Source organism: Azolla caroliniana, unplaced genomic scaffold, assembly GCF_043228905.1.
Source record: "Azolla caroliniana isolate FFs.n. ecotype wild unplaced genomic scaffold, voAzoCaro1.0.p SCAF_6, whole genome shotgun sequence".
NCBI lineage: Eukaryota > Viridiplantae > Streptophyta > Polypodiopsida > Salviniales > Salviniaceae > Azolla > Azolla caroliniana.
Window position 1 is genome coordinate 20,054,519 of NW_028230441.1, and position 23,996 is coordinate 20,078,514.

The 23,996-nt window shown below is 37.0% G+C and overlaps 2 protein-coding genes across 2 annotated transcripts; one reads left to right on the plus strand and one right to left on the minus strand.

Moving 5' to 3' along the window:
- The first annotated feature begins 8,067 nt into the window (after nucleotides 1–8,067).
- On the plus strand, nucleotides 8,068–14,885 carry LOC147863263 (Nucleoporin, Nup133/Nup155-like protein). The gene is made up of 8 exons (XM_087320801.1): nucleotides 8,068–8,368; nucleotides 9,543–9,667; nucleotides 9,748–11,424; nucleotides 11,556–12,262; nucleotides 12,389–12,544; nucleotides 13,592–13,940; nucleotides 14,025–14,092; nucleotides 14,175–14,885. Exons 1-8 carry the CDS (start codon nucleotides 8,112–8,114, stop codon nucleotides 14,715–14,717), a joined length of 3,882 nt encoding a protein of 1,293 aa, XP_087176927.1. The 5' UTR covers nucleotides 8,068–8,111; the 3' UTR covers nucleotides 14,718–14,885.
- Nucleotides 14,886–16,189: 1,304 nt separating this feature from the next.
- Nucleotides 16,190–22,187, minus strand: LOC147863264 (carbonic anhydrase 2-like). The gene is made up of 7 exons (XM_087321545.1): nucleotides 22,121–22,187; nucleotides 21,769–21,957; nucleotides 20,227–20,275; nucleotides 18,645–18,758; nucleotides 18,213–18,364; nucleotides 17,338–17,443; nucleotides 16,190–16,683 (listed from the first exon to the last, which is right to left on the minus strand). Exons 1-7 carry the CDS (start codon nucleotides 22,165–22,167, stop codon nucleotides 16,519–16,521), a joined length of 822 nt encoding a protein of 273 aa, XP_087177671.1. The 5' UTR covers nucleotides 22,168–22,187; the 3' UTR covers nucleotides 16,190–16,518.
- Between the last annotated feature and the right edge of the window lie 1,809 nt (nucleotides 22,188–23,996).

Here is a 23,996-nt window from a genome sequence, read left to right on the forward strand (position 1 = left end):
TTTTTGGAATCAAAAGATGAATCAGGGTCATGTAAAAGATTTTTCATATGTCTCAGGGTTTTTGTGTTTTCATGATATGTAGTTTCTTAATAATGTTAATATGGCTTCTTAAAATGGGTTTAGCGTTTACATATCTCGTCATATATTTATTGCTTGTCAAAGATGGTTGCGAAGTCCAAACACTTCGAAATGGAAGATGTCAACTAGGGTCACTCTGAAGGGAGGTATGTCGCTCCCTCATACTTTCTTTTGTATAATAGAGTTCTACATGTGTGCTAACCCTTGTTTTGATTCTACAAGTAACAATTGGCAACGGTTCGGTTCGAGAGGGTCCAACCCGAACCGTTTAATTTTTTTTTAACATGAACCAAACCATGAAACCGTTAAACCAAATTGTTAAACATTTTTCAAACCGTTAAACTATTAAACCGTAAAAACCGCGGTTTCGTGGTTCAGTTTCGGTTTTCAACATAGTTCAAATTTTTTATTTTTTAAAATTTATAATATTTCATTATTTAGAATTTTTAAATTTTTTTAGATGTTCCTAAAATGTGAGAATAAGGTGTAAAAATGAAAAGATTGTTTAAAAACAAAATTAAAAAATTTTTAATAAAAATTTTAAAAAATAAAAACTGTTAAACCGTTTAAACCGCGGTTTTTAACTGTTGAAACCAAACCGAACCGAACTGAACCGTTAAACACGGTTTCACGGTTCGGTTCGGTTCAAACCGAACCGTTGTCGATTGTTATCTACAAGGTTGTTGTTAATAGGGGGGGATCATAGAAAGGACACATCCCGTGAAGATGGAAGCTCAAAACAACATGGACATGGCAAAGATTTACCTAAATACAACAAAGGATTTGCAGTTTTTCTATCGAGGTACTTGACCAAGATTTTTGGAATTTAGATTAAAATTTTAACTCTTTCAAATTACTCATATATATATATATATATATATATATATATATATATATATATATATATATATATATGCACACACGCATATATTTGCTTCTACTTAAGGTTGGTCCTTTATGGTTATTTTTGTGTTAGGTATCACAGTAAATAAAAATAAATGATTCATTCAAATCTCAAGTTTGTGGAGTTTTTTTTTATTGTTTTTCATGTTTTCATCTTGATAACAGGTCGAGGTTGTTGGCCGACCCATTGGAAATGGTAATGGTTGGACATGGGAGTTTTGCCTTCTAAATTAGTTAAATGCACTTTTCAATAAGATGTCAAAAGCTCTTGTCTTCCAAAGAAGTCCATTTTCTTATTATCCAGATGCTAATAATTATTGTCTTATGCATGCAACAAAAGATGTCCACCATCGTATCCCTACTCGACAACTCCCTTCGTACCCACAAGCAGCATTCTTCCCCCATCAGTGTTAAGCAAAGTGGCAGCAAAAGGAGGAGAACCATTGATACGTAGAAGCATCTGTTACCTAATCAACTAAGGAGAGTTCATATTTATTATTCTTTATTGTACTTGTATTGTATAAAAGAAGGCATCATTTTGTATAATCTTGATCATGCATATGAATATACTCTTTTGCACATTTTTTATATCAATGAGCCATTTGTCAATTGGTCCATTCTTTATATGAATATACTATTTGGCACATTTTGTATATAATAAAGTTTTGTAGTGTATATGAATGGATGACCAAATTTTACCTAATGAAGATGTTAATCATAGGGTTGATTGAGTTTTACCCAATCTTTTGTATCACTTGGTATTAAAATACATGCTACTTATGGATTTCTTCTTGTTTCATGTATTGGCCAAATGATGGTATCATATTGTATTCAAATACATGCTCAGATCCAATTCATATGATTGTTGGATATGGAGAGACTGAAGACAGTAAAAGAGCTTTTTGCCTTTGTGCACAAATGGATCTAAGCATAAGTCAACATGTACTGCATGATTCATCGATTCAGTGGTCTAAAATATTCGACATGTTTTTGATAGCCAATACATAAAACAAGGTAGCATAGAACAACAAATGCATCTTATATTTTTTAGACAATATCAACTGTCTATGGTGACATTTTTGAACGAGTCACCATTTTGGTAATTTTGACATTTTAAAGAGTGTTACGTAATACATGCAAAAAGCCAAGGAATTACTTCTTATCATTAAAATTCATCTATATTGTTAAGTGTTTTTTCTTATCATGATAATTCATCCCATTTGTTGATTGACCTTATAAAGAATGTTACATTGTACACAATATGTGCAAAAAGCCAAGTAATTACTTCTTATCATGATAGAATATTCATCTATATTGTTAAGTATTTTTTCTTATCCTGATAATTAATCCCATCTGTTGATTGACCTTATAAAGAATGTTACATAATACGTACAAAAAGCCAAGGAATTACTTATTATCATGATAAATCATCTATAGTATTAATCGTAGAGCTAACTCATCTATACGTGTTAAGTGTTTGAACTTATGGAATAGTTAAAAGTACAATTTTAGTATAATAAAATTTATAATCAAGATAGAAATTGGAAATTCTACAAAGTGTCATTAGATGGAGAAACTCATTACAACATTAATCCTTAACTATGGAATGCATAACTGATTTATGATCAATATGGGGTCCCATTCGTTGATTCACTTTGTAAAGCTCGTTACACAACATGTTCAAAATGTATATGTACATTGTACATGTTCAAACTCGTCTATATGTCTTAAGTGTTCAAGTTAAATATTGGACATGAAGTAAAGTTAGATATTGGACATTTTGTGATTATATATTTTGTAAATTGAATATTTAAGTATTAAGTTTAGTGTAATTGGAAGAGTGATGTTTTTTAGTGGAGTTATAGTATAACATTTTGATGTCAATTTTATTTTTTTACAATTAATTTTTTTAATGGTTTCATGTCAGACGGGTGTTTGAAAATTATAAGCAAGGTGTCTGAATTTATTATTTTATTTTTTTTATTTTATAAAAAGATGTATTGTCATTAGTATAAACAATTTATAAGATTTTAAAACCTCTCTGTGATCGGCAGGGGAAACAACCATTTCGGTGGCTAAAAATGCCAATAAAGAGTGCCATAATTGGATGTCATGAACGGAGTAGTTGTCCAGATAATAAGAAACTCACTTCGTTGAGCAATTTTAGCCTCGGAATCTCCAACTATACCATCCCATTGACCCTTCAAAGTATGAACTATGTCGAACCAAATGTTTGAAACCATTTCACAAGGTAGTGTTTTAAGTTGATGGAAAACGAGAGAGCACTGAGGCTTCCAAATGTGATATACAATGGTACTACTTAGTATCTCCCATACTGGCTAGACTTCCTTCCTTACTCCTGAAAACTGTAATGACAGCAGTGGTAATGTATGAACACTTCCATATTTAGTGTAAAACCCATGGTCCATAGATTCATTGTCACAATGGAATGCATCACGGACAAGTGATGTCCAAACCACCATGCCCCAAGTGAAAACCAATGGGGGGAAATAATTAGCAAAAACTCTACGGAGTCGTTGCCATATTTGTTGAGACTCAACGCATTCCCATAAACAATGTTTTGAGTTTCCATTTGTAATTGACATTGAGTACAACCAGAAGATACTCCCATCCTATGCAACCATGTGCCTATTGGCAAGGCCTAGTGTACAACTAAACATTGTACATGCAATATTTTGTGTGGTTGTTTTCTTATATAACTTGTTCCGCAGTGACAATAGGAGGGGTGCCACTTGATTTTCCATTGAAAGATCAATACCTATCGTACACCCTAGGCACCGAACTGGACAACCTGATGGTATCCATCGAAATTGCGGGTGTGGATTCCATAGAGGAGGCTCTACATTCCCCACCCAAAATGCAAAGGACTTGTCCCAATTGACCAGTGCACTTGAAGCCTTACAAATTGTGGATATGGCCAATTCTGTTTTTTGCAGACTTTCCAAATCACCTTGTACTTGTATAGAGCAGTGTCATATGCAAACTCAACATCCCTTACTTCTATATGTGAGAGTGGGACTCGTAGTCCCCATATACCAAAATCACCAGCATTCAAAAAAGAGATCATTGCCTCAACAAAAAACAAAAACAGGAAAGGAGCCAAAGGACAACCCTGGCGAACTGATCGATAAATAGAAAACAAAGGTCCATAATTCCCGGCCAATAAGACTCGGCTTTGTGCCGAATTATATAATGAAGAAATACTTGTTATCCATTCTTTCGAGAAACCAAAACGAGCCAATACACCTTGTAAAAGTTCCCAATCAACACGGTCATAAGCTTTCTCAATATCAAGCATAACAATAGCCAAGTTTTGATTAGATTTGGATGCCAAATCTGCAAATTCCCAAAACGTATAAACATTATCCAAAATGCTCCTTTCCCGAATGAATCCTGTTTGTGATGGATGTATAACTTTAGGCATTATAGTACTAAGTTGTATACTAATTGCTTTAACTACAATTTTATACACTGGATTTAATAATGTAATTAGGCGCCATTTCTTGATGTCCAATGAAGGACCTTCTGATTTAGGGATAAGGTAAATTAGTCCTTCTGTAAAATATGGAGGCATATTACCCTCTCGAAGAATTTGTTGAAATGTTGTACATAAATATGCTTTGAACAAGTCCCAATATTTAATGAAGAATGTTGGGGTCAAACCATCCATACTTGGACAACAAATTTTAGGCAAAGCTTGGAGTGCTTCACTCAATTCCCCATAAGTAAGAACATCTTGGAGCTTGGCATTCATATCTTGTGTTATTCTTGAACTCAATTTATTCCATACACAAGATCGACTTATTAAATCCTCATCGGAGAAGGAAACAACTGATAGTAGGTCAGACTAGTATCGTGTGGTTATTTCTCTCATCACTTGAGGGTCAGATGAGATAGTTCCATTCTCATGTTGTAGTTGTTTGAGTGAAACTGCATTATGATTTGGTCTCATGGCATGAAAAATTCAATTGTGCATTTATCACCCATTTGGGTTCAATTAGCTGCCCTATGATGATATTGAAATTCTGCACGTTTTTCTAATAGTATAGCAAGTTCTTGTCTTGCTGACCCAAGTTTCTCAACAATCCAAGTGCAATGTGGATAACATTCTTGTAATCGTTGTAGAGAAACAAGAGAACTACGTGACCGTTTCTCCTTTTCTTGTAGCATAGAAAACCTCACCTTGAATTTATCCTGAAAAATTCTGAAATACATCGTAAGCCATTATCTACCCACATAGCCATTGATTCCTGTACAACATCTTTTTGAGACCATAACTCAGCCACTTGTAAGGAAAAGCTATTGTCTAACAACACATATTTAGGAATCTTCAGATTGGTGAATTCCTTAAAGTTTTGGCTCGAAATTGATAGGATAACTGGAGCATGATCAGGGAAGGTAGTTCCTGGCATTATATGTATTGTACTAATTGCTGAAATAAATTTTCTAGATACGTATAATCTATCTAATCAAGCTAAATTAGTATTGTTTACACACCTATTTAATCTTTGAAAACAAAAATGAGGTGTTTGTATGAACCATTAAAGGAACGTGCCAAGCATCTAATATTTGTAAGGAAAACACCAATTGTTCCCACATTGCTAATTCATGGCCATGTATCATGGTTGAGCTACCTCCCATTCTATCAATGGGTCCTCAAGCTTGTTGAAATCACCAGTGATACACCAATGATCAAGGGGAGGCAAATTATTTAATAATTCTTTCCAAAATTGTTGTCGTGTAGAGGCAATATTGGGAGCATATATATTCAAGAGTCCCCATGTAATCTCTCCCTCTTGCATAATAACATATTGAGCCCTTCCAAGAATGACCGCTTGTTGTTGGATAATGTATGAAATCCACCTTTGAGAAATAGCCATACAAACCCCACCACGAACTTCTATGTTGCCTACTACGGGGGACCAAAACATGTCCCAGTTTCCAAGTAGAATAGAACCATAACGAGAAATTCTAAAAGTATTTAAATGATGTTCTTGTATTAAAATAAAATCTAGGGATCCGCCCACTACGCATTTGTTAATCTCTTGACGGAGACGATGTTTGTATCGTCTATATAAGGGGCCTCCTAACCCCTGAACATTCCATGACATCACACGCATTTAAGGAAACTTGGGTTGTTGTGATGTCATTTTCATGTTTTTTGCTAATGGCTCCAAATTGGCCTCATTGCCCTCTTGTTCATCTCTTATCAAACTTGATAAAGGTATCACATCACGTACCATTCTATAATGATGATGAGCTTTAGCTAATACTTGACCTTCCGATAACCCATCTTCATGAATATAGGTATATCCACAATTTGGAAGGATCTCAAAATCTAAGGAGACAACCATCTGTCTTCGTCCCGTCACATCAGACACTGACAAAGGTTGTATAGTTGCTACCTCAAGTCCCCTTAATAATACTTCCCCAAAATGGTCACAATTAACATATTTTGCGAAGTGTAATGTTTGTTGTCTAATAGCCAATCGAACATCTACTGCCACCCATGTTTGTTTATCATAACCACAAAAAGGAAAAGAAAATCCTACAAGAGATTGCATAGTCCTGAAAAGAACATGAACGTGTATTGATGCAACGCCATTATCAACCATGTCTCCCAACAATTTCAAAAACTCAAACCCATATGTGGCATTCCATCGAGTGACTGCAAAATCACAAGTATTTTCTACTTGTGATTTTATCGGGATTGTGCGAATGAAGTTCACATTTAACCCTCTCAAGCTAGACGATTTTTTTATAGATCTTTGAAGGGGCCACGATGCATTACTCAAGTTCAAATGTTGTTTACTTAGTACCTTTGTTGTTATACTCTGACTGGCCATAGCAAGGTTATTGACTGATTCAATCTCTTCTCCACTAGGAGTAGCTTGTTCAAAAACATTACCAATTTGACATATATGAACATCACTTTGAGACAAAGAGTTGCCTACTTCATGTATGGCATCATAGCGACCTATACTTACGTGAGCACCCATAGATTTTGTGCATTTATTGGGTATTGAATGACGCTTTTCAATTGGTCTACATGTCTCATCCTTGGATGGTTGAATACTTTTCCCCTTTTCATCCTTGGAAGGCTGAACATTTTTCCCTTTCTCAGTTCCCTCAACTACCTGTGAATGTTGACTCTTATCCATGTTAACATGGTTAACATTTGTATGCACATTACTGATACCATTTTGGGGTCTAACTCCCCTTTTTTTTTGGGCAATCTTTCAGTACATGGCCTTGTTGTTTACAATAAAAACATTGTCCAGGCATACCTACATACTCCAAATTTTGCATGAATATCGACTTCCCGGTGAGTGATGGTAGAAATTATAAGCAGGGTGTTTGAAAATTATTAGCAAGGTGTCTGAATTTTGAGCAGGGTGTTTGACAATTATGAGTAAGGTGAATGAAAATAGAGCAGAAGTCTGAAAATTATGAGCAGGGTGCCTGAATACTAACGGGTGGGGTGTTTGGTGACAATTTTTTCACTGGCGTACTTTTATTATTATTATCCACATTGAACGGTGCAGATCACACGCACCCTCAGCCTAGTGCTCTGCACCGTCCGTGGCTGCGATTCCCTCGCTAGCCCTCTTTATGATCAGGTAGTAGTTGGACACAAGCCACATACATACATACATACATACATACATACATACATACATACATACATACATACATACATACATACATACATTCATACATACCATACCATATATACATACATTCATACATACATACAATACATACAATACATACAATACATACATACAATACAATACATACATACATACATACAATACATACAATACATACATACAATCATACATACAATACATAGAATACATACATACATACTGATACAATACATTTGCCTCACATGCCTCTCCTTTGCTCCTTTTTTTTACACTCACATTTTCAAACTCTACAAACAAAAAAAAGAGACTGAAACAGAGAGAGAGAGAGAGAGAGAGAGAGAGAGAGAGAGAGAGAGAGAGAGAGAGAGTGAGGGAGAGAGGCACACAAAGTCTACAGAACAGAGAGCAGCAGCATCCCACACAGAGAAACCGCTCCTAAACCCTAGTCGCCTCAACATGTTCTCTCCTGCAGGTCGCAGAACGAAGCCGCGAGACAGAGATGGAGGAGGCGCTTCTGTCAAGCCTCCTCCTGCTTCCACTCCTTTCAAACCTACGACCTTCTTCCCTCTTCCTCCTGCTCAAGCTGAAAATGAAGGAGACGTTTTTCCTTCTTCTCCATCTACTCCTATGCACAGACTTCGCTTGACCTCCCCAGGGAAGGCTGCTTCTTCTCCCTCTCCTTCTTCCATTCGGCTTTCGAACAACATTGTCAGGTGAGTATATGGATTTCTCTCTCAGATATGCCCCACTCAATGCAAATATAAAACGTTTACTTGGATGGGAATCCCTGCAGAAAACTCATTGAATGTAGATGAGTTTATTTTATATGGATTTGTTGAAGCATTTTGAAAAGTTTTCACTGGGTACGTATTCATTTCTAAATTTTACATGTAAATAAAAAGTTTAATTGGATTTGGATTTTTTTGTGAAAATTTGAAACGTTTGCCTGGTTATGGATTTAATTTGTTGGGACGTTTTGAAACATATTCTTGGATATGGAAATGAGATTGCAATAAAACATTTACTTGGATATGAAATTTATTTCCTCCATTATATTTTGTCGAATGTATGTAAAAAACGTTTTAGCTCAATATGAGCTGTTGAAGACATTTTAAAAATGTCTACTTGTATATGGTCTGCTCATGAAATTCATCAGCTGTACTTAACCCACCTTCTTGGATATGGAATTCTACTGAGATTCCATGGAATTTTGGTGAGGAATGTCTGTTTCATATCATCCTTCCAGGCCCCGGGGACTTTGGGTTGTAGAGTGAAGTATTTTTCATCCAGAATGATGGTTTTGTTTTGAATGGTGTTACAACTTTGCAGATCTCATTAACTGCAGATAATATATCCAGCTTTAAAGTTTACCTCTAGAGGTGATACCACTTTGTGAACCTGTAGAGAAGTATTTTGACCCGTCCAGAGATAGTCTGGGCTTGCTTTTTGTGTATTTATAGGCGTCATTGAATGTTGATAAAATGCGGATTTCGAAGTTCCCCTTCAAAGATGGATTTATGCCTCGTCATATAACTTCTTCATTGGTAACCTGATTTATACTATCCATAAAATCCAGAGCTGACAACCCCTCTAGTTTCTCGATATAAAGATCGAAGTTTACACCCCGTTGTACATCTTTCTCTTTGATAATCTGCAGTGAACCTTTTATAACATCTAGAGATGACTATTCCCCTTTATTTTTCTCCTTGACATTTTATTATGTTTTTTGCTTTTTGTACTTCTTTCTTCTCGACATTTTATTATTATTTATATGTCCACAAATGATAATTGTACCTAAGGCACGATGTGCATTTGGAGCTACTAATAGGGAGTTTATTTTTTGTGGGTAATTCATTGTTCTCCCTATTTATACATCTTCATTCTCAGGTCACCTTCTCTCCTCAACAGTGTTGATAAAAGCAGAGCTGATACTAGCAGGCCTGTTTTTGTGAGTGACTTCCCTCAAGAGTTAAGGAATGCTGTACGAGATGATATATCTGCACCAAGAACGGGTAATTGCTTGTTATTTCCTATTTTGTAATATATTTATTCGAATTTATCCTAAAGACTGGATCATGGTGCACACTGATAGATGCCTCTAGAGTATGCGGTGGAATGGATCCAGATACAGGTTTGTCCTGGATGATTCATGGCATCAAGATTTTTGTTTGGAGCCATCGCACTAAATCTGCTGAAAGTTTTAGAACTTTATACATACCTGCATCTCTTTGTAATTCTGATTACAGCAACGTTGATCCCAAGCATGGTGATAGCTGGATTGTTTGTATAGTGAAACAACAAGAAGAAACAGAACTAGGGAATTCAAAATTCTCTGAAAAGTTTTCAGCTGCATCTTTGATTATGTGTAATCAGAGGTCATTAGCAATGATCTATTGGCCGAATGTGTTTTCAGAACAAGACATCACACCTCTGGTTAGTTTTAATTTGGAGGATAAACCAAGTATCATAGGGTCAATGGTAGCTTCATCATACAAGATTGGTGATGTTCAGTATTGCATCTGTATTGCTTGCCAATCTAGTGGGGAGCTGTGGCGATTTGACTGTAGTTCTATCAACATTTCTCGAGAACCTATTCTGAGAAGTGTGAATGTTAACCCTTCCCAAAGTGAGCTTTGTCAGTCCTTTGTCAAGTATTGTGCTGGTGGAAAGTCTCTTGCATGGGTACACAATGAAGGTGTGGGGAAGGAAGGTTGGAAGATAGCAATTTTGCTAACGGCTTCTGGGTTTGAGTGCTGGAATGTTGAGATTGATTCAGGGCGTCATGTTTCTCTAGAATGGACATTTGATCTTCTTGCAGATTTGGAGGAATCTAAAATTCTTGTCGGTCAAAAACAAGTCTGGCTCTTAGATTTCCAGGTTGATGTGGGGAAGAGAAGGCTAAAATTGCTGTTTGCATCACACTCCATGGACAAAATCAATAACTCAAGTTATATGCAGTATTGTATTGCCAATTACTCATATGATCTTAATTCTGCACAAAGAGAAGGTGATATTCATGTTATCCTACCTAAAGCCAGGATCGAAGAAGAGGAGTTTCTGTATTCTATGCGACTTCGAGTCGGAGGGAAGCCTGAAGGATCAGTCATGATATTAGCTAGTGATGGAACTGCTACAATAGCCTACGATATCGGAGAAATGGCAAGATTATATCAATTTAATCTTGCCTGGGATGTGGGTAAAGTTGTTGATGCTTGTGTTCTTTCATTCTCTGAGGATAATGAGGAAGGATCTTGGCTAGTTCTTACAGAAAAAGCAGGGGTTTGGGCAATTCCTGCTAAAGCAGTATTACTTTGTGGCATTGAACCTCCTGAAAGAAGTTTATCACGGAAAGGTAGTCCAAATGAGGGAATTGGGAAGGAAGATCGGCATCGGAGGGAGAATCTGGAGACAAGTGGATTTACTTCAATGAATGAGGCTCAGCAAACAATGCCATTACATGATGAAGAAGCAGAGGCTTTAGTTGATCAGCTATTTCAAGAGTATCTATCTTGTGGGCAGGTAGATTTTGTCTTTGAGAAGCTTCAACAGGCTGGGGCTTTTGAGAGGGAAGGGAATGAAAACGTGTTTGCTCTTGCAAGTAAAGCTCTGGTGGATACACTTGCGAAGCATTGGACCTCTAGCATGGTTACAAACATGGCGATGATGGCTGCAGTTTCTTCTCAACTTGCTGAGAAGCAACATCGTCATCAACAGTTTCTGCATTTCCTGTTGGCTTCAAAATCTCTTGAGGAGCTCAAACAAAGACAGAGTATGTTCTTATTATTGGTACTCCTCTATATTGTAAGGTATTTATATCGTAGCTAGAACATAAACGGCTTTGTGTTGATATAATTTTGATCATGTATATAACAACATAAATACTCCTTTTGCCTAATTTAGGAAGTGCATTGCACAATATTCTGGAACATGGAGAGAAACTGTCTGCAATGGTTTGGCTGAGAGAAATGCACAATACAGCAGTTAAAGCTCGTCTTCAGACAGATATGCAATCTTCTGAACCAGGTGGAGGACTGTGGGATCTTGTACAACTCACAGGGGAAAAATCCCGGAGAAGTAATGTCATGCTTTTAGATAGGGACAAGGCAGAAGTTTTTTATAGTCGTGTGTCTGATCTAGAGGACCTCTTCTCTTGTGTTCATCTTCACATTGAACTTATAGTTAGTAGGGATCAACCTCTTCATACACAAGTGGATAAGATATGTGAGATCTCATATGCTTGCACTAAAGCGCTCCAAACAGCAATGCACTATAGAGATGCTCAACAAACTTGGTATCCTTCCCCAGAGGGTTTGACACCATGGTATTGCAAATCGAATATTAGATTGGGACTTTGGAAGCTCTGTACTCTGATATTGGATTTGAAGGATGAAGCTTCTGGTTCAGCATCATCATTAGTGGAAAAATTAGTAGGTAATTTGGAAGGGCTTGTTGATATTTTACTCGAATCCTATGCTGGTGCAATCACTGCCAAAGTGGAGCGCGAAGAAGAGTACCGAGGTTTACAAAAAGAATATTGGAGTAAAAGGGACACACTTCTTAATTCCATGTACCAGTATGCCAAAACAGTTGCTGAGGCGGCAACTGAGGTGAGTTTTCTCATGAATCTTACTCTTTCCTGTGTACCAAGAATCCAGAAATTATACAGTTATTATCTTCTAATTGCTTGTATGACTCATATTAGAGACGTCTCTTGGATCTCTTTTTCGTTTTAGAATGTCAGTCACGCTGATGCAGAAGAGAGAAAGCTTGATGCCATAAAGAAATTGTATCCACCTCTGGTATCTCTTGCAAGACGGCATGCTGGCTATCAGACATTGTGGGATATTTGTACTGAACTGAATGACATCAATTGTTTGCGGAGCCTCATGGTACTTGCTTTTTTCTCGCCTTCTATTGTTATTTGGCTATGTGCATGGAAGGTTTTTGTAAGTTGTAAGAGTTCATATATTATCATGTTGACCATCCTAATGTTCTGGTAGAGGATTCTGTGAATAGGTTTATTTTAGACACACAAGCATACATAATATACATACATATATACATGCATATGCATACATATGTATCTCTGTCTTGTCTGGGCGTTTTATGTCTATATGAGTGTATGTATGACCAATAGGATTGTAATCCTGTGGTTAAAGTAGGTATGCGAGTTTGAAACCTATTTTCCCAAGCTATATTCACGTGCAAAAATATATATCAGTTTCGAGTAATGGATATCTTAAATTGGTATTCATCCGATCATTAGTTTGAGTAATGGATTTGATTGTATACAGAGGTTGCCATTGCACAACCTAATAAGCCATGTACACACAACCGTGAATCCTGAAGCTTCTGGCCAATTCCTCCCACTCTCAGAACTATGCAAGTTTTCTTTTTGAATTTACACGACTTCCATTTTTTCCCCAAAATAATGGGAATCACGCAATCAGAATGTAGTCACAAACCCAAATGGTGGTTCTCTCTCTGTACCTACGGAGAGACAAAGGGAACTACATGTAGAGTGACTCAATGAGGGTTTCAGAGTGCAGACTAATCACAAAGTAATATCTATATTTGGTCTTTCTGCACAAGCTTGAACTTTGAAATGCAAAATTTAAAATAAACCAACCACTGCTTGTGTAACCTGAAGGCTTGTTTCAGGATGTGTTCATGTCCCCACAATCGTTGCTTCCGCATGGCTCTTCTCAGCTGACCGAGATACTTTCCCTATAGGTTATAGCATCTTACATATATTGTTTCTGGTATTTTCTTGTGTGGCCATGGGAGGTTTCTGTAAATTCATATGTGCCTCAGAAGTAGACCATATGTGTCAGTTTGAGGGACTTTTTGTACCAGTAATATAAGCCCTGTTTCCTGAAACAGGATAGAGAGGGAGAGAATGAATGAGGGAGTGAGAGATTTCCTTTTTCCTGCAGCATGAAAGTATGGGATTGAAGGAGGGGAGGTTTAGCAATTTTGTTTTTGAACAATGCTATAAAAATAGGCAATATTCCAAACTCTTGCGTTTGGGTGAAGAATTCAAGGATGAGCTCTTGCTATTCCTTCAGAACCACAAGGATCTGCTTTGGCTCCATGAACTCTATATGCGGCAGTTCACCCTTGCATCAAGCACACTGCATTGGTTGGCTCTTTCAAAAGAGGCAGGTGCACAAGTTACAGTTGATTCTATTCAAGGGCATTTGAAACCTTCTTGTAAGATTGGAAAGATGACTCTAGCTTACAGAAAGAGGCTTCTGAACTTGGCGAAGCTTTCAGCTCTGGCAGGTATGAGCATTTATCATGCATATTAATCCAGAAAAAAGCTGTTACTTCTATTAAGGTGGTTTAAATGGATACTATCTGTGGCAGGTGGAGAGAGAGTATCAGGTATCAAAACTCTTGGTATCAATGCTGATATTGAGATGATTACTATCCAGGTAGGATCTTTCGTGGATCAAGGGAACAATTTAGCCATATATTTTGAATGTCTGACTAAGATGTTGTGCTATTTATCTGCAGGCGGAAGCTTATAATTTAGGGATGATTGAAGAAGATGATGTGTTGACACCAAGACAGCTTGTGGAGGTGTGCTTAAGTAGTGAAAAGAAAGAGTTAATATTGCGTGCATTTGATGTTTTTGCTTGGGGTGGGGATGTATTTCGGCGATGTAACAAGAGTCTTTTGGAGAGTGCATGGTTGAAGGCGGCATCGCAAGATGACTGGGTTATGATGAGACAAGTATCAGAAAGAGATGGCTGGAGTGATGATCAGTACCTAGAAGCTTTGCAAAATACAGCTTTGTATCTTGCATCAAAGCGTTGCTATGGTGAAGGTTCTGAATGCGATGGTGGTACATTTGAGGAACTGTTGCCTTTATTGCATGAGAGAGAGCAAGAGTTAGATTTTACTGGTAAAGAAATGGAGATGCCAAGTGTTGAGACAACATTAATGCAACATCCAGATTATGGCGATGCAGGGGAAGCGATGCTTGCTGCGCTGCGGATGGGGAAATGCTTAGTTGAAGTCTATGAAAAAGATTCAAATGATGTCATGGAAGTGTGAATAATGCCTAGGTTGTGTTATATAACAGTTTTCAGGAATATGTATGAAAAACTTCAAAAAAGCAGGAAGGAATTTGGTATTTTCTTTCTTCTATGAATGGCCTTTTGAGTAAGCTAACATTTTGTGCATCTTTTTGAGCTATATGTGCTAACGAAATTGTGTGGACAAGACAGTCTGGTTGAAACCGCATTATTTATACACGTTTTGTAGTCAAAGTAACGAGAGTCTTTATTTTGCAAGAGCCTCTTTACTTATTATTGCACACATAATTGATCTTACAGATAGTTGCAAGCCGGTTATAAAATTGATTTGAGATTTGACCATATTGCTGACTTATTATGGATCTCTCATACTAACCATAGTTATCCATTTGTTTAGTTTTCTTTTATCTTCTCACTTACACAGAAATGCACCCCTTGATTGAGGATCAACATGTTGACCATTCTAGGCAATATATCATTGGTAATAATGATTTGTGTCTGCTTTATAGCATTTCCTTCTCTGATTGAAGTATTTGAAGGATTGTGAGAAACTGTGGTTAATGCATGAAGGTACACATCTTGAAATGCACAGGGGAACAATGTTTGGTGGCAGCTAATGGAGTCTTCCTCTCACCTAACATAGGTTTCCCTTCTGAGACAGAATTTTTTACATTTACAACTGCGAAATTGCTTGTTTTCATTTGGGCTTGGGAGTATGCATTTGAATTTTTGTTGATTAAGCATAATGATATTGTTTATTTAGTTAGTATTGCTGTCTTGTTTGGTAGAAAGTACATTTGAGATGAGGGACTGTTTATATACGGAGCACAATATTGGAATGCATTTAAGGCTGCAAAATCTATGTAATCTCAACACAGAAAGCTTGAAATTGTTTATTTTTGCATGCCTACCTTGTGCCTCAAATTTGGAATGGAGCTACACCTCTCAAGTTTTAGTCGTCTTTAGGCACATGCTTTAAATGGAATGGAAGAAACATCCTATGTTTGAAAATTATCATTGTATTGGAATACATGCAAGGAATGTTTTGATTTAATTCTTTAGCTTATTGTATTTGATTAATTTCTATACTAGATATATGTACATCAAAACAAATCATTTGCATAAATTTCTAAACAAAACCTATGTTAAATTCCAAGAGAAAGTTGTTTTACTTTGTAGGAAGTGAAGAAGTAGAGATATTTGATTAAACGCAAACAAGTACACATTTTATCGTCTCACTTCCCATTCAAACTCCTCCATATTATACGATTTATTCGCATTTGCAAACTTTTATAGCATTGTGAACATTTGAAACTATAATAAAACAATCTATCCAAGAACCATTTAGTATGGAAAAGGGAAAATTACTCTGCACCATGTGATGCACAAAATCTTAAATATATGCAAAGCTTATTTGACAAAAGAAAACTTGTAAGAGCGGTACAATTTCCCACTTGTGAGAAAGACTTATTCTCATATGAGGAATTCTCAAAATATACAAGCTTATTTGACACTATGAAACTTTGATGAGGCACACTTTCACTCTTCTAAGAAAGGCATGTCCTCATATACAAAGCTTATTTGACAAAAGCAAACTTTGAAGAGGTACCATTTCACACCTCTAAGAAAGGCATGTTCTTGCTAGAGGTTAGATTACAAGCTAGCCACCTATGTAGCTAGATGATAAACTCAACATAGAGACCTCAAGTTGAAGATTAGCTTATTACAACAAGAAGTTGTTGATGGTGAAGTTGCTAAGGTGTTAGCCCCAAAAGGGAGAACACAATCTTATCTTATCAAAATGAGAAGAAGAAAATGAATTAAAATGTTTCGGGTTGGATGCTCTTGTTGTTGTGTGGCCAATGCTCAAATGCCCCATTGACAAAGTCAAAATATGCTCCATGAAGTGTGAGCACGCCACTTTGTACCGCCTTCTTCACAAATGGATATGTCATGGAGTTCCAAAGAGACAAGTTCACCGACTCCTTTAACAATTCAACAATTAAGAACACCAACATCCATGAGTTAGATGTGTTTCTTGAAATTTACCATTGGTTTTTTCTTGAGGTGTTCTGTTCTAATGTTGATTTTAGTGTTAAGAAATCAACTTCTATAATGATTGAATTTGAGGAGCAAGTCATGAGGGAAAACCTATATCTCTTTTATCAAATCAGGGCTCTTATCCTAAAATAGGTTGATCAATGAGTTGCCAAATGATTCACAACCTTGTTTTCATGAGAGCAATAAATACCTACTGCATATAGTTTTGCATAATTCATAGAGACGTGTATTCTAATAAATCTACTTGTAGAATCTATGTAGGACCAAGCGATAAAGTGTTTCAAGAAACTTCGCTTCAAAAGCTCAAGAGTGTAAAAAATCATGATATATATGGAGTTGTTCAAAATAACATGAAGCAAAAATGAGATTTTAATATTTGTTGTGATAAATATGCTTGTAGCCTTGTAGGATTATATATATTTTGGAAATTATTGAAAGAAAGAACCTATAATGTGGATTTGCCTTTTTTATGTTTGGTGCATTGTGTTGTGCATGTAATGTCTTGTAACTAATAAATTCTTCATGACTGGACTTTAGAATATAATCGTGTCCATATTGATATTATTCAACATTATCACCTTAACACAACACGTCCATTGCTCCTCGCTATTGACGACTCGATATTTGGCTTTTGCCGTTCTAGATGCCTTATTTGCCAACACGATCCAATCTTCGATATGGTCACTGTTCACATGGTCGACCATGTCCACATTAAAGTTTGTCTACCCATGGTTCTAAACAAGATGTAGGTTTCAATGGCAAACACGTTCAATCGACTTTTGAAACCCTAACTAAGTTACCACGAACGAAAAAGATGGCCCTAAGGTTTTCGTTACTTCCCGTGAATGGTTTTAGGGCATCCTTAGGTCATAAACCCTAAACCTAAAGGGCATCCTTAGGAGAGGCATCTTTAGGTGATAAACCCTAAACCTAAGGGCATACTTTGGATATAAACCCTAAATCTAAAGGTCATCCTTAGGAGATAAACCCTAAACCTAAAGGGCATCTTTAGGTGATAAACCCTAAACCTAAGGGCATCCTTTGGATATAAACCCTAAATCTAAAGGTCATCCTTAGGAGATAAACCCTAAATCTAAAGGCATCCTTAGGCGATAAACACTAAACCTAAAGGGCATCCTTAGGAGGTAAACCCTAAACCTAAAGGGCATCCTTAGGAGGTAAACCCTAAATCTAAAGGGCATCTTTAGGAGATAAACCCTAAACCTAAAGGGCATCTTTAGGAGATAAACCCTAAACCTAAAGGGCATCCTTAAGAGATAAACCCTAAACCTAAAGGGCATCTTTAGGAGATAAACCCTAAACCTCAACGTCATCCTTAGGAGATAAAAAGAACTTCCCCCCAAGGGCACGTGGGGAGATTACAGAAAGAAATCTTCTCATGTGGGGCATACAATAAAAAAGATCAGGATCCATGAAAGCTTGTTTTGGGTACCTGAATTTGTTGCAGGTTTGGTCATCATCATCCATGCCCAGGAGGGCCTTGATTCCGCCGCATCGGCTGTGCCCAATCACCACGAGGTGCTGCACCTTGAGGTAGACGACCGCGTATTCGATCGCGGAGCCAACACATGTGTTATGGCTGCTCTGCAGGTATTGCCGCCATAGCCACACCACACACAACAATTAAACAAGGATGAATGAACATACATAATGCTCAAAATCCTCAAAATCATCACCATTATTATTATGGATTGATTGATCATGGAGGCCTAATTATGATCACTTAATCCTCCATTAAATCCCTAATTATGATCAGTTAATCCTCCATTAAATTCATGTCCATGATTAGAATTAAAATTTGGAGTTTGGAATTAGGGTTGATTTGGTGGAACAAAAAAAGAGTCCGACGAATTTCGTTACATACATCCTTGGGCGGGACGAGGCTCGCGATGTTGCGCACGATGAAGGCTTCCCCGAAATCCAACCCGAGACTCAGTGCCGGATCAACCCGCGAGTCGGAGCATGCTATTATCATGAACTGCGAAAAAAGCAAAAAGCAAAAAGCAAAAAAACACAAGGGTTATTTCCATTGACCATATCCCAAGGGCGAGAGCAATAGCAAGACTACAAGCAAGAGCAAGAGCAAAAAGCAAAAAGGTATCAAAGAGTAGGGAAAGGCATCCCTTTGCCACTAGAGAGGGAGCAAAAGCAAAAGCAAAATGGTATCAAAAGATTAGGGAAAGGCAATCCTTTGCCAAATCTAGTCCTCCGTGTTTCTGGAGAGGATTGGGATCAATTCACAACTCATTGCGGTTGGGAAGAATTCACGATTCATTTTTATTAATCTCGAGAACAATCCCTCAAGTCTTGTTTGTGGACATTTCTAGGAAACAAAAGAAATTATTCCAAAGCAGGATGAACTATTCTTGTCAAGCATATGTGGGTAGCTTAGAATCAATATACCTAGTGCATCAATGTGTTGAAGTATGTTAAAGGACAAAGTATCGGTTTCCTACTTGGATCATTCAAACCACGTATGGAACATCGTAGCAAGAGGTTGGTTATATTGACCTAAGAAACCAAATGAAGTAATACACAAACTTTAAGAATGTCGATGAAGATCTAGCCCCATGGATTGAGAGATGTGTACTATGTGGCGGCATCATCTTAGAAGTAAATGAGTGTTTGTGAACTTTTGAAACGAAAAGGAAATAAAGTGGAGAACCTTGGGATTGTTAGTATGGGTGGAAGAAAATGATGGCGCAAGACACAAAGCAAATCAAACATGTATGACATGGAATAAAGAGCCCCCACAAAGCAATGAAGGCGAGTTGGCTGGACACATTTGTTGGCAAAAAAGACGGTTGTTGCCTACCCCTCAGACATCATGTTGGTTGCCAACTTTTGACCCAAAAACAAAAAAGCTAAGTTTTTATCTTGATTGAATCTTCAAGTCTTGAATCCCACCTATGTTGTTTTAGTCTTAGTCCATTTGAGGGGGTATATGTTTTCTATGGTTAAGAAGTCTCCATGTGTGTTGTGGCTTTGCTAATCCTTGACACCAATATGTATCATTCATTTTCTAATATAATCTTGTTGTTCATGCTCATGAGCAAACATGCAAAAGAAAAGAAAACCAAGTTGCCAAAGCAACATGCTATAATATTCTCTAGCCATCCGAAAAGAAGGTGCAGAACCATTTTTAGCTCATCCATGTGAAAGAAAAACGAATTTAACTTTAGGCGAAAACAATCTTTAATATACATTTGACTGTGCACGCACAATATGTATGGTACATGGTTTCAAAGATGATTTATTTTGACTATGGTCTGAGTTGTAGTGAACTGTATTTTCTTTTTTGTTTTAAGAAACATTGTTAGTTTGATGACAAAATCTCATATCGATATATCTTGATAGTGTTCAAAACATAATAAACTCAAAGTCTCTTTCAAATTTTTTCCAAACATTATTAACATGATGGCAACACACCTGTTACACATTCATACCTTTGGGTTTTGAGATTCCGCGAGAGCCTTGAACAACCCTTGTTCTTTCCTATAACAAAGAAACAGCACAATGTTTGCTAATTGAAATATAATTTGCAAATCATGTACAAAATTATAAACATGCAATTCTGAATGTTTTCGAATACTTGTTAGATATTGTACTTATTGCAAGTTTTCGTTCACATGAGTAATTACTTGGGTTTATGGTTAACAATCACTCGATTTTGAGCTTGTCTTTTAAGGTTTAGGGTTTAGGGTTTCGAGATGTTTAGCTTGTTGTAACTTACAACAAGCTAAACATCCCTAAACCCTAAACCTTAAAAGACATAATATATTTTGAAATATGTAAAGGGGAGGTTCAAAAGTTTTGAAAGGAAACCCATGTTTATCTTGCATGAAAACATTGGTCGCAAAAAACTATAAGACAAAGTGGGAAGTTGGAACATTGGTGCACGTAGTTTGCACACCCATGTTCAAGTTGTGGCAAACTTAATTCATTTGGCCAAAAACCTCATGACATGGGAGAGACGGATACCAAGCTAGATATAATATATATATATATATATTGAGCCACAAATGAAACAAAGGAAACTACTCCACTACAATTTGGACATCCATGTCGATGTGGCACTATTATTATATCATTGGTTGCGAAAATCATGCCATTGGGACAAACCTCAAGACATGTATGATAAGCTTGAAGCTAGAAAAAACAAGGGAAGTGCATCGGACGCAACCCTTCCATGTGACTTGCATGGTGGGCACACAAATCAATAATAGGCCACGATGCTCATGGCATGCTTACCATGATTAGAGGAAGATGGGGCGATGGATGATAACAAAACACATAATATGGAAGGTACAGGGGGCAACATGAGGAGCACACATCGAATGGCACCTAGTCCCACGTTGGCGCACGTGCAACAAAATCATTGGGCAGGAGGATCTGGAGATTTTGTTTGGCCTCTGGGTCTTTGTTCTGATGGATGGATGGATGGATGGATGGATTGGAGGGAGGGGTATGCGAGTAATTAGCATAAATGACCACCATGTCTTCTCTAGGTCTTTGTATCCATGGATGAGGAGGGGTATTGCTTGAAATTACTATAAACCACCATAGGTTTCCTCTTTTGTTGGTTAGGTAAGGCTCTTTGAGATTTGTTTGGCCTTGGGTCTTTGTTTTGATGGATGGGTGGGAGGGGTATGGTTGTAATTAGCATAAACCACCATGTCTTCTTTGGGCCATGTGGGAGGGAGGGGTATTCCATGTAATTACTATAAACCACCATCTCTCAAATGGAAGAAAACAAACAGTCCACACTCAGAAAGAAGAAAACTCCATCCCCCACAAAATGATGAAGAAGATGCAGGCATGAAGCAAAAACAGAAGAAGAAGAAGATCAAAAATCAAGCTGCACTTAAAAAAAAGTAGCGGTTTTGCTACAGAGATGATATTAAATTTTAAGTAGAATTATGGACTTCTCTTTGTCCCTCCCACCCCCCTTTGTTTTGTTTTTTTGTTTTTTGTTTTGTTTTAATTACTTGAAATAGGACTTGAATTCTTGGAACCCCTTCTTAATCCTTGCCATCGCTAGATCATCGTCCGTGTTTGCTTTGCTGCTAACCGATTTCTGATCATTGTCGCTGGTTGATTTGTTTCTAGCTGCTGCCAGATCTTTGTTTAACTCTTCGATCTTCTGTGCAGCTATGGACTCGAGCGCTGGATCTTTCCTATCAAATAATTATATATGGATAGGGTTAATCCTTGAATTCCGATTCTAATTTAAATGTTTGAAGCATAAATAAATGATCGATGTTTATTCAAGGATCGATGAACTCATTAAAAAAAATGATGAATAAGAATTGAATAATCGGTCTATATGTAAAATTTTACTTCAATAGATTCTGGAGAGTTTCCATGGCTTCTTGGAACCGTCCCATTTTCTGCTTATAAATCGATCCTGAAAAGCAGATTCATATTTAAAAAAAAAGAAAAAAAAAACAGAAAAAGAAAAGAAAAGAACAAACAGAAACAAAGAATTAGGGAACGATGGAATTCATTACGAATCAAAAATCCGAAAGAGAAGAAGCTAAGCTATTAAGAGATGGATGAGAGGAGCAGATTGATTTTGGGAGATCTGGATGAGAGAATGAATGAATGAATGGAGTGAATGGGAGGAATGTGAGGGGTTGGGGGGGGCTCCCACGAGGACCTTGTTTCTGCTTCTCTGTTTCTTTTACGAATTAAGGAAGCTTCTCTGCTCATTTGAAGCTCTTTTTAAGATCCAAAATTTCAATCCTCTCTGTCTGTCTGTCTGTCTGTCTCTCAGTCAAGCAATAAAAAAGAATTTGCAGAAAAAAGAAAGAAGAGAAGAGAAAGAGAAAGAGAAGAAGAAGACCATTAAAAGTCTTTGCTTCTCATTTTATTTTTATTTTTATTTTTTCCCATTTATTTATTTAATTTTTTACTTTCATTAATTTACATACTTGTATGTATGTATTTATCTTCTAAATGGAAGTTTCCTCCTCCTATTCACTTAAGACTTTGACTCATCAAATAATCAGAAAAAAACACACACACACACACACACAATATCAATCTCTACCTGTCTCTCTGCTAGCAATGGGCACGGTTTCAGCTCGAGCCGAGCCGAGCCGTTAAGCCATGGTTTTAACGGTTTATTGGTTCCAGAAAAATATAATGGTTTGGTTTGGATTTTTGATAAACGGTTCGGTTTGGTTCTTAAACTTGGGTTCATAAGTTTGGTTTAAAGGTTTATAGGTCTTCCAGAGTATGTATACTTAATCCAGATCGATCGATTTCTATAAAATGCTTTGCCACACATGGCCTCAAAATAGTGTTTCCTGCTTCCTCTATACTTGATCCCGATTGATAAGACTTTATACCCTAAAACATTCTTTGCATGGTGCCAGAACCGCACCATTGCCATGATGTTGCGCGTGCCAAAGGAGAGGAACGTGCGAAAAAAAGAGAGGCAAGTTGTACACAAAGGGCTCCGGAAACTTGATCAAAGTGGTCATTGGGCAGGGAAAAAAAAGGGATGTAAAGAAGATTAAGACAAGCGATGAAAGATTGCGTAAAATGGGTAAGACCTGATCGCTACTGACGAAGAAGGGTTTCGGGTTTGAAACCCATTAACAACGATAGCAAGGGAGTTATAATGCTTATTCGAGAAAGGCATGGACATTCTATATTTTCAGTGGATGTTGCATGGTATGCTTGGAGTTGGTAGAGACCTTTGTTGTTAAGCTCCCCCAGTCAATTGAGGTCTTCGTTGGTGATAGTCAATGTGTTGAGCACACATACATTGTTCCACATGATTTGCCATACTTTGCTTTGACTATGTATGCAAATGTTATCTAATACACTCATAATATTTCGAGACCTAAAATATTTGTCCAAAGTCCAAACACGCTCTCTGTTGCATCAACACAAGTGATCTCTTGACTAAATGATTACCCACTAATTAATTACTATTTGAATAATAAATAAGAATAAAAACACAACCAAAAATTAAAATTGTGAAAATGTGAGGAAATCTTATTAATATGTATGTAGTAAACACTAATTAGGTGAAAGAAAAGCACTGAGAAAGTAAGTATGATAGTAAACGCTAAATGGACAAGGAAATTTTTATTAAGTGAGCTTTTCACTCTAGTGGTCTATATGCTTTGGGAGTTCACGAGTTCTTGATCTGTTGGTGAACAGTACCAAATGGCGGAACATCCCAACCGGAGGTATGGCTGAG